The sequence below is a fragment of the Amphibalanus amphitrite genome, unplaced genomic scaffold, assembly GCF_019059575.1.
Source record: "Amphibalanus amphitrite isolate SeventyFive unplaced genomic scaffold, NRLGWU_Aamphi_draft 000144F_arrow, whole genome shotgun sequence".
NCBI classification, from domain to species: Eukaryota; Metazoa; Arthropoda; class Thecostraca; order Balanomorpha; family Balanidae; genus Amphibalanus; species Amphibalanus amphitrite.
Genome location: NW_024881639.1, coordinates 403,411 through 419,277, shown reverse-complemented (window position 1 = coordinate 419,277; position 15,867 = coordinate 403,411). Strand labels below are relative to the sequence as shown.

Here is a 15,867-nt window from a genome sequence, read left to right as displayed (position 1 = left end):
GACGCAAATGTACTGTCATTTTTGTCTTTTGTTTCATTGCTGCCATATCTCCGTTCGGCGTATTAAAAATTAAAAAATGGGGGAATATTATCCGGAATCACTGGTAATCATCTGGTATTGCAGGGACCATCGAAGCAACTCGCCACATTTTTATATTTATTTTGCTTCACTAATAGCTCTCATTTTCATGTCTGTTTTGCACGGCGTCAGACACATACAGCGAATGATCCGAGTGATCCCGAATAATTATCCCTTATTTTCTAGATGCCGAACGCAGGGCAAGCTGCTTTCGTGTTTATTTTGGTCATGGACATGGTGCAGGCATCCATGGTGCAGGGTCGTTAGGTATTTTGGTTGTGTTTGATGGGTAGGTGTTTTTGGCCATATTTGGCAAGTGTTTAGATGGTATTGGGTATATGCGGTTTCATTTTGATATTTTTCTGTAAGTTAACATTCCTAAGAGCTTCTGAGAGCAGTCTCAGAACCTGGGTCCTGGTCTACCTGGGTCTCAACTTGAATGCACGCTATTCAGTCGGTGACACTCCAGGGAAATAAGCTAAAATTAGAGCGCTCTATTTATTGCTCCCGCTACTTCACCATCTCCCATAGGGTCCTGTGTTGAGCTGGTGTCGAGGCTCTAAAAATGACGCCGATTTTTGCACCCTTCTCACGAAAACCGCTCGGACCGCCTGGAAACTAATTGTTCCGCTCTAAAAATTTCATGATCGACGGGAAAATGAATGAGGAAAAGATTGGTCCTGAAATAATTCTGAACTCCCTGTAGAACATATCGAAATATGGCTGCAAACTAGGAGCATGTCAAAATCGACAAAACAATACAAATAAACTTACCGGGATTTTTTTATTTTCCATGCATCTGTGTATGAAATCAGTCGGTTTTTCGGAAAGATCATCTTCTGTTTAATAAATAATTCCACAATTGCAATCGAGAAAAAAAAAACATTTCCGCTGTGACAGCAGTTTTGGCATTGTGCCAGTAGTGTGGCGTGCGCGGTGCTGCGTGGTCGTCGGGACGGAGTTGTGAGTATTTTCGGTGTTTTAAATGGTTGATGGCCATTTGAACCAGCTTTATATTATTTCCTACAAATTTTTGCATCAAATTATTGCTTTGAAAGACCATTGAAACCCCTTATCTCTTCATGAAACACGATCATATTCATCGTCGACGAAAATGGCGCGGGACTCCCTGTGCATTCCGATCGAAATAAATCGTAAATTAAATAACATTCGATGATAAGTATCATATTCTAGTGACACATTTTCATAAAATAAGGCATAAACTTTGCAAGGAAGTCAATATTGGATAATTGGATTCGTATTTTGCTCACATATCCTTGTAGTAGTCAAATGGCTCAATTGATAGATTAATGTAAGTATATGTTTTGGCTTGATCTTTGCTGTGAAACCACCCAGCCACTTGCTGGTTGAGTGGTTTTCTGATAATTACCTGATAATCATTTCTCCTTTTCCTTAAAAGAAACTGAAATTCCTTTCAAAGTAATCCATTTTTAGGAAAGGCGGCTTGCTCATTGACATTTCATGTTCTTGTTTTGTTATTGCTGGCAGTATTTTGATACAATAATGCAATATGAATTTTTGCAATAATAAAACCTAAGACAAACTTAGTTAATGCGTCAATCAAACACCCAACAGAAAGATTGTGAGTCCTTGTGACGTGAAGTAGAATATTCTATGAATGTGTTTTATAGAATATGCCAAATATTAAATTAATTATTATTTGATACTGATAGCTGAGCATGTGAATTATGCCACAATATAATTTCATTTTCTGGTTTTGAAATAGCCAGCAGTATTTTACTTCAACAAATGTAATATACATGGAATACATGTTGTTATGTTATGTTAAAAGTTTAATAACAGCCAACAGAAGGGGCTGTTTCAGCAGATAATGTTTGTACCTTATGCATTACCTTTCTTTTCTGCAGGACCATGCTTCCGCTGGGTGGTCGACATTTGCCTCCTGAAGAAGTTGAGCAACATGAAGACCACCAGATGAGGTGTCTGCAGTTCATGTGGAACTCTGCAGACTACAAGTGTTATGCCAACCACAACCAAAGTGCTGTGATCATGGAGGCATGAACCTCATGACAGCACTTCAGATTTGCAGTTAAACCAAAGTGTGATTCAAACCACCTGTGGCATCTCACTCAATGTGTGAACAGTGTGATTATTGTGCAGTGTTCAGCTGCAACTAAGACATTTATTAGTGACTTGTTTTGCAATTAGCCACCAAAAGCATTTCTTGGGCTGGCTGCTGTAATTTGTTGTGCACTGCGCAATAGTGGTAGTGTTTTGTCACTTGTCAAGTTGTCAGTTGTGCATGTTGCATGTTTCTCTTCCCTCGGCCCTCATTATCAGTTAAGTGGTGAATTGGCATCACTCAGTCTCCCCAGATCTCCATTGACTGTCTGTCAACCACCTAACTTGAGATGGTATTTGCTAATAGTGTCAGAAAAGAAGTGATTGTAGACATTTTTAGGAATATGAGCTCCGTTTCATGCGTGTTCCATTTTGTCACATGTCCCATAGTCAGTTGGGCAAACTAGACCTTTGGAATCAAAATATGGAGGCATCAAAAGATTGATTCCTTTTGGGCATAAATGCAGACCATTTCTAACTTACTAATCACATAAAAATAGGAGAGTATTTCAAGAAGGAGCATGCCTGATCTTGAACAGAAATGCTTGAACTATCTCCTAAGCAAAATAATATTGCTCCTATCATAACAATTTGAATTCTATAGGTAGTCAAAGGCAATCAAGGAATTGATTCACTTTAAACAGATAATCATAATATTGATTCCCATTCAGCTGGCTAATCATTATTTTGATTCACAGGTAATGTTAACAGATAGGCAACAATGACTCGCAAGAATACAGCATTTATCTTGCTATTATTCTCATTTAGTAGTATCCTCAGCACCACAACTGATACCTATAGCATTGTTGTACTTTACCTTCACTACATTTGATAACAATTCACAATTTTTAAATGTCAAGAATACAAAAACTGAAGCAACAGGTAAAAACCATATAAATAATATAAAAGCACTACAACAATGATAATTAGGGGTTTAAAAATTTCATTTTGCCATTTTACACAAATACTGATTGGTTAGTATGTGATTCATGATACAAAAATAACATACAGTGTGATTTCCTCAAAACAGCTTTTACGTGATGGACAGTGGCTCTGTCTTTTTTCCATTCACAAGGCCAAAGGGACAATTTCTTAGCTTTGAGGTAACACTTTTTGCAAACCTACCACATTTTTCTACCTTTTAAAAGAAAAATCTCACCGTCATGGGCCTTTTTTCAACCGTAACGATTCATTTGAAGTCAAAAGTGTACCCAAATGAATCAAAAAATTGATTCCATGCCCATATTTGGTCATGGCTCCTCCCACCAGAATCAAATTATTGATGCCTCCATATATTGATTCCAAAAGTCTAGTTTGCCCAACTGTAGTGTAATAAATGGAAGCTGTTGTTCCCTTTTGAAGGTACTCGCGGATGCAGAAAGCGTTGGGCCTAATTATTAAACGCACCCTCCTATCAGCGACGCACGAAATCGACAAATATCATCCTTTTTAGAACAGGAGGAAACGAAAACTTGTGAGCATAGCTGTACCTACAACAGTGCATAAGGAATTGAAATTCTGGGAGTTTTTGAAATTCGGAGAAACTCAAGTTGTCGACAGGTATGCCCCCTTGCACGTCAAAGACCGCCTAAAAAACAAACGTCTACTAATGAAGGCAGTATTCGTATGTTCGTTGTAATTGCAGCAGCCTAGCAACATGCATTGCGGTCCGATGGCGAATTACACTCGTGCTCAAAAACTATGCCGGTAACTGCCAATGCACTTAGGTCATAGGCGAGGAGAGGAAGGGTTATGTCATATGTCAACATCATAGAAATGGCTTCATCTGAGCTGTGCCTATTGTACATAATTCAACCAATCTATGCATTTCGTTTCTTGCAATCTACTCATGCTTTCACTCCAGCTTCAGAGTAATCATCCCATATTGTACGTCTTAAGATATTGATTTCTATGGCGGTTTGCAATTGCTAGCCACGTCTCACCTCAGTTTGGTGGCCCCGCATCGGCCCACTCGGCCGCTCTAAAATTGACTTACGGAGGAGGATGGTGGCTTTTATTTTAAGCTTCTCCGCTGACTGCGGGGAGCGCCGTCGCCGAGGTAGGAGCAATAATTAGCTTATGTTTGGGACTAATTTCCACGCTTAATTAACATTTTAATGTTATTTTAATTAATTCATGTTAATCTTTGACGCATTCTCTTTCTATTGATACCATCCACCGGTCTGAGAATTACTGCCTTGCTGCGTAAGGGCCGATAAAAGATCACGCTTTTAGGGGTATCTCTTCAACATGGGGCAGGAGCAATAAATAGAGCGCTCTAATTTTAGCTTATTTCCCTGGTATGTCACCAACTGTATTGCTTTTTTGATATTCTTATAGGTACAAATCAAGGCACAACATCAACATGACATGAAATTACTTGTTACAGCCTCAGATTTAGGGCATAAACATGTATATTGTACAGATAGTATTTCGTTCACTCCACCTTCCACTTCCCCTGGTACTTGAAATTACAGGTGTCCTGTCTCAGCTATACCTACTGCGTAAGTGATGCTGAACAAGCTGCGGGTGGCAGTGTATAGCGCTGTTGGTGGACAGGAGGAGCCAATTGCTGCGGGGCCTCGACCACCAGCCGATGAGCGTCTGCCCAAGTTTCCCTACAGCCGGCCATCATTCCTGCGGCTGGCTTCAGAGGATGAGGTCCAGGTGGCGGCAGACAGGTCAATCAGACCCATCATGGTGCCCAGAGATATCTCCTGCATGCCCTGGATGGCTGGATATGCAGAGTGAGTCACTGTGATCATGAAAAGTCTTGTAACCAGGACCTTGTGCTGCATGAAATATGAAAAATACATTCTGAAAAATGACTTCACCAATGTTAAGATATTTTGTGGAGCTTTGCATAATAAGTAAGTGTTAGGTGGCTGGGTAAAAAAGATTAGGCAAATTGGATTTGCTGAGTTTTGAAATAATGTCAGTTTGGTAGCTAGGTGTAATGAGATGTAGGGCTGGCAGTTCACATAGATTTGCTGTTTCTTTTACAGGGCAGTGAATGCTGGGAAAAGCAAGCGTAATGAGGACACTGCACATCTGCACGTGGGCTCACTGCACCGGCCGGACGAGAGCGGCTCTGACACAGGCGCTCGCTCCGTGCCCTACTACTACTTTGGCCTGTTTGATGGTCATGCTGGCCACGGGGCGTCAACGGCTGCCGCCAACCAGCTCCACCACATTGTGCATGTCAGTTAAAGGAATTAATTGGCTCATGGAACATCCCCTTGGCAGGGGGCTGTTTCCTAGCAATCTTACTCATATGTTTCTAGGAATGATACGGGGCTGTAGTGTAGCTAATGTTTGCAATACTTCTGATTCATAAATCATACCAGTTGGTTATTGATTCTAATAGTGCTGGAATTGGGCACCTGATGGATATGGATATGCTTTTATCTGTGCTACCAATATAGTTACAAAAGGAGTTATAGTTTTCTGAAAGTCCCCGCATCAAAGACGCCGGTAAATGCCGAATTCACAGCGGCCTGCCCTAGCCGTCTGTCGCCGTTTCCGCGTTTTCTGACCGCCTCTGACCGTCGTGTCCCGCAGGAGCGGCTGATGGACATAGTGGAGCACCTGCTGCCGCCGGACGGGGCGCCCGAGCCGGCCGCGCGCACAGACTTCTTCTGGGTGTCGTCCAGAGAGCTCTCCGTGGACAAACTGGTCACCGGCGCGCTCGAGGCCGCCTTCAACGAGATGGTGAGTGACGACGAAAACATAAAATATAACATCTGTCCTCTAAGCATATCAGTTATGTAGAGATAAGTTAACACATCAAGCAACTACATAACTTTCAGCGCCCCGCATCATGTTTATTCATTTTTTTTTCATTCGTGCCACTCTCACATGTCGCACCCTCTGTTTTAACGCTCTGTTGACTCTCGCGGCGCCGCCACCCGCCAGGACGAGCAGATTGCCGAGGACCGCCGCCGGTACGACATGCGCGGCGGCTGCACGGCGCTGGTGGCGCTCTTCCTGCTCGGTCGGCTGTATGTGGCCAACGCAGGCGACTCGCGCGCCGTCGTCTGCCGCCGCGGCCGCGCCATGGTCGCCTCGCACGACTTCACGCCCGAGACGGAGCGGCAGCGCGTCAGACAGCTGGTCAGTGCGGATGGGGAGGGTGTCGGTGGGTCAACCAGCTGGGTAAGGGTGGCAGTGGGCAACCGGGGGTTCATGGGAGTATGCTGGGTAGCCGGTGAGCAGGCGGACACCGCCTGTTGCTGCTATATTCTAGAAAGTTTCATATTTGCTTATACTCTGATGTATTTTCGATTATGTTTGCCATTCTCCGGTAATTTGTACGCGTCTTACATAAACAGGTGCCGTGCGTTGGACACTGACCTTTCCTGTGCCATCCTCCGAATATCATCAGGCGAGTCGGCAGCCGTCACTGTGCGGTGGCGAGTTCACGCACCTCGAGTTCTGCCGGCGGCTAACGCGGCGCGACCTCGGCCAGCGCGTGCTCTACCGGGACGCCCACATGACCGGCTGGGCGTACAAGACGGTCACAGAGAGCGACATCAAGTTCCCCGTGGTCTGCGGCGAGGGCAAACGCGTAAGTGAAGACAAAAGTGGAAACAGATACGTCGCATATATTCTGAACTCGGAGCGCGGCATTGGTGATAATTATGTGTCTAAGAAAATCATGCTGATGCTTTATTCGACTGTAGATGATATTCTGTCATCGATCGAATCATTTGTTAGTGTGCAGTCAGCAGTGTGCACTATATCTGATAGCACCACCCAATCAATCATTATTTATGTGTCAAAATGAACGTCGTGCCCCCGGTGGCCGTGCGAGCATCCATGACTGTTGACCGCGCCCCATCCGCCCCCAGAGCCGCGTGTGCGCCACAATTGGCGTGACTCGCGGGTTCGGCGACCACAACCTGCGCGCTCAGAACACCAACGTCTACGTGAAGCCGTTCCTCCTGTCACAACCCGAGGTAAGTTCACCGAACACCGCCGGTACGAGACTCGTCAACCATGGCTTCTCACTTTTTTGGCGTCTCGCCACGCTGCCATTTCGATTCGGTTTCTGTTCGGTTAGCTCACTACCCCTGGATGACCCTTGTCCCCTGTCTCCCGGTGCCAGGTGCTCATCATTAACCTGGAGGAGGAGGCGGCCGTGACCGAGTCGGACGTGCTGGTGATGGCCACCGACGGCCTCTGGGACGTGGTCTCCAACCAGCGGATGGCCGAGCTGGTCGAGCGGGCGCTCAGCCACTTCCCGGCGCACGACCAGAGCATGCGCCGATACAGGTGAGCGGGGGCGGGGACAGCTCAGCACTCCTGCCGGCCAGTCTGCTGCCTTATAGGAGGACCGGGTAATGCACTGCACTGATCCCGTCAGGACGTGTATATCGTAGGGTGTCGGCGGTGACTGGTACGCTGTGTGTGCTCTTCAGCTGCATGTCGGCCAGGAGCGTAACTCTGTGTTTTTCATTGTTGACGTTTTACTGCAGTGCAGGGGGGGGGGGGGGGGTGCGCTCTGGCCTTTCAACATTACGAAAAGTGGAGACATTTGCGCTAGCGCTGTCATGAGTGCCGTGAGCATTCCGAACAACAAATGCAGTTATCCCTCCAATCAGCGCAAGTCAATACTTGACGCCCATTGGCTGATAACTGATAAGCCAGTAATGATTTTGGGGGCCAGAACGTTAGAGGTAACCTATGGCAGCATGGGCGTTCAGCTTAGGACTTGATTTTGATATTATTTAGGTCAGTCTGATAATAACTTGGATCGCTTATGAAAGCTGCAAGTCAATCTTGGAGTGGTCCAACAAGTTTTTTTTTTCTGAAATAATTCGTTCAAAAATGCACAGTGCATATAAATAAATGAGTTAGACAGGAAGCAGTTGGCAGGATTTAATGGCAGGAGTTAGACAGGAAATGAGACAGGAGGAAAAATGAGTTATTAGATGCATACTCATGCCAAATGTGCCCCGTTACCATGGCGACCCGAGTTTGTTAATAGTATAGTAGACAAGACAAGCGGTTGTGCCACTTGCTCCGCGACGTGGTCATAAAATGCGGCAGCAGCCAATTTGCTTTCGAACGGTGTTCGTTTCAAATTGATGTGTCGCCTGTAAGCAGAGATACAGACGGATACGCGGAGAGGAAAATGTAGAACGAAAGAACTGTTCGGAGGGCTAAGTTGGATAAAATTTGGGTGATACGGGTCAAGTCAGGGCAAGGTGGTTATCCCTCTCACATTGGGTCAGGCCAGGTCACCTTCGGTCATGCCAGGTCGTAAAGGTTACCTCGTGTCACATTGGATCAGTGTGGACCACACTTCTCCTACTTCTACCCCTACCACTACCCCTACCCATAACGCTACTCCTATAAAAAAAAACAACAACAAAACAAAAAAGGAATGATTCGCGTTTGATTCAGCCAAAACGAGTGAACGATTCTTTTTTCGATTCAATTAAAAAATCACTGATTCAGGAATAGTATTGTGTTTGTTGTGCTCTTTTTGTTGTCATGCAATTATCATCACATGGCAGTATCGTTGATAATGAACTACGTTAACTTCACTTTTTTAGTTCATGAACTTTTTTGATTCAAACCCTGATTCCCAATGCGTTTGATTCAATCATGGCTTGTGAATCGAACAGTCCTGACGGTGAATCAAACCTTTTTGATTCAACAAATTTTGTTTGATTCAATATTCAATCCAATCGATTCAATCACGGGTGAATCGAACACCAGTCTGGTCAGAAGAGCGCTAACTTCGGCTGCAGAGGCACTTTTATGAACTGGTGAGTGATGGGGCGCTCCATCTAATCTAGCCAAGTGTGCCGTTTTTTACAATGTTAATGACATATGGCCTAACCCGGACGGGCGATAGCAAGAAACCGACGCGCAGAAAAAAAGAGGAGATATGCCGACCCTCATACACATGATTTCATAAACAGTTTATGCTCTCCGCCTATCACAAGTGCAAAGTATTTGACGGAATCCACACAGCACGTCTGGCATATCCTTTTATCCGCATACGTTTCTGATAATATAAACGTTCTCCGGACCGTTATGGCTATACGGCTCGGTATCTCATGGTATAAACAGCGATTCGTCCTTGGCGCGGCGGGCGCTTCTCGTCCCTCGCGGGCAGTCTCTCGCGATGTCCAGTCACGGTAGCGTCATGCTCCGGGCCCTGCTGCTCTGGGGGACGCTCGGCCCGCTGCTGTGCGGGCCGTCAGCTGCCGAGCCGGTGCCGGCGGCCGTCACTCTGGAGCAGCTCAGCTCTGAGCTGGCCCGGCTCGTGGAGAGCTCGGTCAGCTCGGCGGCCTCCGAGCCCCTGCTGCGGGTCGCCGAGGCACTCACCGGCCTCCAGTCGAGCCTGGCGGACATCTCGTCCCGGCTGGATGCCGCCGCCGCCTTCCAGCTCCGCGTGGAGCAGGCGCACGCCGAGACACACACCCGTCTGCGCTCTCTGGAGGAATCTCTGCAGGGTACCTACGGCACGGCGGCCGGCGGGTCGGACAACCTGGCTGTGACGACTGAGGTCACTCTCGGCTCTGACGAGATCACCCCGGACAGCGCGGACGTCACGGAGTCCGGCTCGAGGGGTGTGGACTGTCCTGACGGGAATGGCACCGCCGGCCACCAGACGACGGCCACCGCGGCTCCATCGCCACCCAGCAGGGTAGCGCTGGGCCAGCCGTGTTTAAGCGATACTGAATGTTCCGAGGTGCAGCCGAATACGGAGTGCGGCGAGCGGCGCGTATGCGCGTGCGTGGCCGGCTACCGCCAGGTGTCTGCCGGTGAGTGTCGCCGCCGTTCCGAGCTCAGCCAGCCCTGCGCCGAGGACGCCGACTGTCTTTTGCCCGACGCCGTATGCGCGGATGGCGTTTGCGATTGTGTTTCAGGCTTCTGGAATCGACTCAACACTAGCTGCCGGCGCTTATCTCAGTCATCAGAGGGCGGGAAGTGCGCTGGCGATCCAGACTGTGGCACCGGTCTCGAATGTTTATCAGGAAGATGCAAGTGCAAAGCGGCCGTCCACGGTCAATACGAGTTCCGCGTCGCGGGCTCGCACAACTGCTCGGTCGGCACAGTGGAGCTGCGTGTCAGTGGTGGCGACTGGGGCTTCGTGTGTGACGACGGGTGGGGACTTGTGGACGCCACCGTGTTCTGCCGCTCGCTGGGCTTTGAGTCGGGCAGGGGGTACGGCGGAGCGAGGTACGGCCGCGGCTCCAACTTCTACATGGACGAGGTGGACTGCGACGGCTCGGAGCCGCACCTCCTGCGCTGCGCCTACGACGGCTGGGGCCGCCACAACTGCAACGCCGGCGAGGTGTCGTCCGTGGTCTGCTCGCACTTTGCTTGAGCGCACACTGTCTCACTCGTACGTGTGTGTTCGTGCGTACAGCCTTCAGCACACTGCGTGGTAGGTATTCGCTTTTCGACAAAGCCGATGATATCCCAAAGGATATGTTATCAGTCTGTCAGAAATCATTGCACATAGATGCGCCATGCCCCACTCTTTCGATTGGGTCTATCACTGAACAAAGTGTGCGCCTAGTGTGGCAACAAAAAGCAAAAGTTTGTTTTGGGGGCAAAGATATACTTTTGTGCATTGTTGCCAAATTGGAAGGAAAATGTATACCATGATAATCTAAATCTAAGGTACGGAGCCTCTCGCGTCTTGCTGTTACGATTTCAGAGTGACCGATAGCACATTATTCGAATCATTATCGGTTTTGTCGAAAAAAAAGAATGCCTGCCACGCAGTGTGCAGAGGACTGTACCTATGTGTGGCCGTGCTAGTGTGCATGTATCAGACCCAGACTTTGGGTCTGGTTTTGGAGGCTATGTGCAATAAACTGAGGTAAATAAATAAATGTAGCTAAAAAAGGACTCGAAGGGGAACCCTAGAATCGTTAGGGTCACGCGCTGCAGAAGGGCGCCAAAACTGGCTCGCGGGGCGCCTTCAGGAACCAATGGGACAACCTGCCGGCCTAGAGGTGCTGCTCTAGCAACAGCGATGACAAAAGTATTGGCCAAAGGGGCGCTTCAACCGTCTCGTGGGTCGCGTTAATGAATGTTGAATGGGCCCCGCCCTGCCGGGCGAGGGGCGCCATGATTTGCCAAATAGATTGGTTTGTTGGGTTAGGCCCATTAGGTCTGACGAGACCATTTCAGGGCCGGAAGGATGATAGGAATTAGGGGGAGATATTGGTCTGGGCGGGAACCCTAGTGAGCCACCTGGGCTGAGCCCATCCAATGGGACAGGCCACCCAGCCCTCTGTTACTCAGTGCACCGGCTACGGGCGTGCTCCTGTGGAAACTTCCCGCATGGAATACAGGTGCCTGTCCAGTCCGGAACGGGGGGCTGAGGTGTGGAGAATGATTTGACTGTCCTGAGGATGGAAATGATGGAACGATTATGCAAAATAGATGTCATCATTCACTAGTATGGGGCACTAATTTTGGTTTGAGGAGCGCCTTTTTAACCAATGGGGCGCTTAACCTAGCAGTTTTAGTTCTTATGTGCGCTGTTCTTACAAGAGGGGCGACATAAGAAGCACTACTCAGAGCGGCGATGGCAACGACTCGAGGAGGCCCTTATGAGTCGGTGGGTTCTTTTCCCTCTTGCAGGCGCCTTTCTGGGCTTAAAGCGCCTGTGTTGGGGGGGGGGGAGGGGGGATAAAAGTCGCGATGGCAAACGGAGTATTGGGGCGGCAGACTGCTTCCCCAAAAGTAGGTATACAAAGCTACGCTGCTAATATCGGCCGACTGCCGGTTCAGGTAGTTTAGGCACTAGACGTACCGTGTTTCCGCCAGGTGTACGTAATACGTATGTCACCCGGTAACGGTACTATACGGATAGCGGTACTATGTGTCCACCAGGTGTATTCATTGGCCGATAACAGAGGTACTGTGTGTCCGCCAGGTGTATATCGGGCGATAATAGAAGCATTGTGTCCGCCAGGTGTATATCGGCCGCCCAGGAGCTGGTGATGGCCGCGCGCGGAAAGCTGCGGGACAACCGCCAGTGGCGCCGATCGGACGGCTCTCCGGCCACCGTGGACGACATCAGTGTCTTCGTCATCCCGCTGCTGGCCTATCGGGAGGAGCACCTCCAGTGGAAGGTACGTCCTCGTGCTCCCCCTGTTGGCCTACCGGGAGGAGCACCTCCAGTGGAAGGTACGTCCTCGTGCTCCCCCTGCTGGGAGGAGCACCTCCAGTGGAAGGTACGTCCTCGTGCTCCCCCTGCTGGGAGGAGCACCTGCAGTGGAACGTACGCCGGCGGGGCCCGTACCGCGGGGCTGCCCTACAGTGTCTGCTCTGACAGAGGGTCTATGTTACGTGTTGAATGTTGTGTTTGCTCAGCACTGGGTTATGCAGATTGTGTTGCTTATATGTCAAGCGCGTTTAATAGACACTAGGGTCTCTTTGCCATGCATGTGTTGGTCCTGGCTTCTGCGGGGCGGTGCACTGATTCGTTGTGCCCGTTTGGCAGGCGGCGAATGCCCCTTCAGCTCCGGTGCTATGTCCGCCGCTCACCAACGGTCTGTGCCCGGAGCGGGCCACCGCGGCTGGCGAGGGCTCGGCGCCGGACCGGAACGGCCAGCCGCCGGCCGCTGACGGTCAGCCCGAATACGACCCCGCCGCGGCCGCGCCGCCGCTGGACGCCGGAGACGGGGGCCCGCAGGAGCTGGTGCGTCCCGCGGTCCCGCGGCCGGCGCACACGGTGCTGGGGACAGTGGGCGGGTCTGACGGCCGGCCGACCGGCGACGGACCGCCGCCGGTGAGCGGCGGGCCCGCGGCTCCGGCGGACGGGCCAGTGGGGACTGCCCTGTGTGGTAGTGCAGTGAGCACGCACCCCGCCACTGTCGCGGAGACAGTCCCGCCCAGAGCAGTGGGTACTCCGTCTGCCGGCTCAGTGACACAGCCAGTGCCTTATAGTCCAGCGGCACCGGTGCCCACTGTCTCAGAGGTAGCTGTGTCCTCTGGCCCAGCTGCGACACCCGTGTTCCCCAGCCCAGCGGCGCCTGTGCTCCCTGTCATTGTGGTGCCCACCGCCCCCAACACATTGGTGTCGTCCGTTCCAAGCAGTGCCAACGTTCGCGATCCACCCGTCACAGCAGTGTCTGCATCATCCACTCCAGCGGCAAGTGCCTCAGCGGCAGCAGTGGCGGAGTCCGTTCTCCCTGCCCCCGCGGCACCACCTGCATCAGTTCTCCCCAGCAGCCCCGTGGTGGCACCGGTAGTGCCCGCTCTCCCCGACCCGGTAGCGTCACCTGCAGTATCCGTTCTCCCCAGTAGTCCGGCAGTGCCACTGGTAGTGCCCGTTCTCTCCGACTCGATGACGTCGGTCGCTCCGTCCAGCTCAACTGATCACACCCCGCCCGACCCAGCTGCGTCGCCCGATACCATTCCAGCAGTGCCGCCTCTCGCTGCCGCGGCGGCAGTGTCATCTCACGGCTCAGTATTGGTTGACGCATCTTCTCCGGCAGTCTCTGACTTTCCCACCGCATTAGGTTCTGCTCCCTCCTCCTCAGTAGTCCATACCAGCTCATCTCCGGTGGTGAACGTCCCCTCTTCCCCTGTAGAAGCCGCTCCTCCCTCCCCAGTAGTACCTGTCCCTCCCTCCCCCGTAGTGCCAGTCCCCTCCGTCCCTGGAGTGACCGCCTCTCCGTCCCCAGTAGTTCCGGCCCTCTCCGTCCCAGCGGCACCGGTCACCGCCCCAGTACCGTCCTCCGCTCCCAGTCCGTCCAGTCCTTCGGCACTCCCGCCCGGGCCGGAGGAGCCGTCTGCCGCTCCGCTGATCGTGGGCCAGACCGTCCCGCCGACCCTGGTACAGACTGTACCCCGGTCCAGCGTTCAGCTGCTACCCCCTGCCCCGGCCCCGGCGCAGGAGCAGGAGCAGTCGCCGAGCGACCCGCCTGGCTAGGGTTAGGTCATATCTCACCGGGGAGTCGGGGGCTGCGGGAGCAGTGCAGTGTGATACTGTATTCCTATTAAACCGTGCCTTATCGAGACAGCCCTATCAATAGACAGGCATATCACAAACACCTGTGTTGGTAAGCGTAGTCAATTTATTTATTACAGTCGCCTAGCTCTGCTGTGTCTCACGTTTCGTGTTCACATCTTGTAGCATGTTCTGAAACTCAGAATTCTCACTACTTACACGGTTTGTGTTGTTTTTATGTCTTAGATGAAATAGCGAGAGGTAATTGAAATGGTCGCTTTGGCAAGTTGATCCACAGAGCTCAATGAGCAGTTTTTTTGCGTGCTAAGGACAGACACTATCGATTGCTTCACTTATGATTTATGAACGCCTTTGACAAGTTTATGATCCTACTTTCTTATTGGCTCCATGTTGTTGCCGATCGCTGTTTATTTTTGTTTGTTAACCCGCGCGGGGCTGGGGGGGGGGGGTAAATTTTACCCCCCCTCGCGAATTTTTGCGATATCTCAAAAACGGCGGCGCAAACTTTCAGTACCTTTTCTTACATCAATTTGACACGTTCCCTGAAAATTTGAGCGAAATCCGTCGGAAAATTTTTGAGAAATTGACGTTTTAGTGACGTCATGTTCGCCATTTTCGCCTCAAAAACGGCAAAAGTTCAAACGCCGCTAACATCTTCATTTTTAAAGGAATCAAGACGTAACAAAAAAGGTTATACGTAATTTTACTTTGTCTATCAAATGGCTATCTCGGTTTTTTGAAAATTTTGGATTTTGGCCTAAATTTTTTCAAAAAACTGACTTTTTTGGGAAAATCATTATAAATCCAAAATTTTGAGTCTATCAAAAAAACCGGAATATATGTCAGAAAAGTGGTCTATGTGCACCTACATACCAAATTTTAGAAGAATCGGTTCAAAAATGTGGGAGTTATTCAAAATTTTATGACGTCACGACACACAATTTTTTTGAAAAATGACTTTTTTGGAAGTTCTAGACCTCGTACGGAAACAAAAATAGCACCATTCGATTCGCCGTGAAAAACTGCATCAGATAGACACCTTTTTAGGCCTTAACAACCAACTTCAAAATTTGACCTCACTTGACCTGACCTTGACCTGACCTCGACCTGAAATTCATCCAGAGGTGGTCCATATCACTTATTGAGTGTGCCTATCGAATTCTATGAGTAAAATGACCCATAAAACATGTGTCGCACATGCCCTTTTCTATATTTTGTTTTTTGGTGACCTGACCTGACCTGACCTGACCTTGACCTTGACCTCTGAATGATATCGTATGCAACGAATATTGTCTTGGTAGCCTAAGAACACGTTTTGGGCGATCAGTCTCAGTCCATGACTCCATTCTTCGGTAACTACGGTGCAAGGCCGATACTGTAGAAACTTGCAATTTGTACCCTTGACCTGACCTTGACCTTGACCTCAAACTTTATATTAAGTACATGTTTTTAGTAGTTCGTGATGAGAGCTTTCGATTGGCGTTTGAATTTTCCAAATCGGACCATTAGTTCGGGAGATAACAGGGGGGGTAAAATTTACCCCCCCCCCCAGCCCCGCGCGTTCGGCTGGAGACCCCAGCCCCGCGCGGGTTAAATGATGTTTATCTTATTCTACTTTCTTTCGTGCTATGAAGTCTCTGCATCAGTACAGCATATCAACATATTCTGGAAAACTTTTTGATTTTTGTGAAATTGAAGATGTGTTATCGCTCAATGTTTTATATATTGAT

General features: G+C 49.6%; 1 protein-coding gene across 2 annotated transcripts; it reads left to right on the top strand.

The window, feature by feature from the left end:
• The first annotated feature begins 326 nt into the window (after nucleotides 1-326).
• On the top strand, nucleotides 327-14,537 carry LOC122382641. 2 transcript variants are annotated; one of them, XM_043368243.1, is made up of 10 exons: nucleotides 327-367; nucleotides 4,659-4,928; nucleotides 5,187-5,382; nucleotides 5,743-5,892; nucleotides 6,097-6,294; nucleotides 6,566-6,748; nucleotides 7,032-7,139; nucleotides 7,289-7,455; nucleotides 12,134-12,293; nucleotides 12,665-14,537. In XM_043368243.1, exons 2-10 carry the CDS (start codon nucleotides 4,693-4,695, stop codon nucleotides 14,096-14,098), a joined length of 2,832 nt encoding a protein of 943 aa, XP_043224178.1. In that variant the 5' UTR covers nucleotides 327-367; nucleotides 4,659-4,692; the 3' UTR covers nucleotides 14,099-14,537. The 2 variants fall into 2 exon arrangements, with proteins under 2 accessions (XP_043224178.1, XP_043224176.1); XM_043368241.1 differs by having other exon boundaries at nucleotides 366-442.
• The last annotated feature ends 1,330 nt before the right edge of the window (nucleotides 14,538-15,867 follow it).

Bases quoted from the DNA above. Each gene is read 5' to 3' on its own strand.
- LOC122382641 (XM_043368243.1), top strand. From the start codon at position 4,693: ATGCTGAACAAGCTGCGGGTGGCAGTGTATAGCGCTGTTGGTGGACAG. The intron at 7,140-7,288 runs GTAAGTTCACCG...TCCCGGTGCCAG, and splicing joins TCCTCCTGTCACAACCCGAG to GTGCTCATCATTAACCTGGA. The intron at 7,456-12,133 runs GTGAGCGGGGGC...TGTGTCCGCCAG, and splicing joins CAGAGCATGCGCCGATACAG to GTGTATATCGGCCGCCCAGG.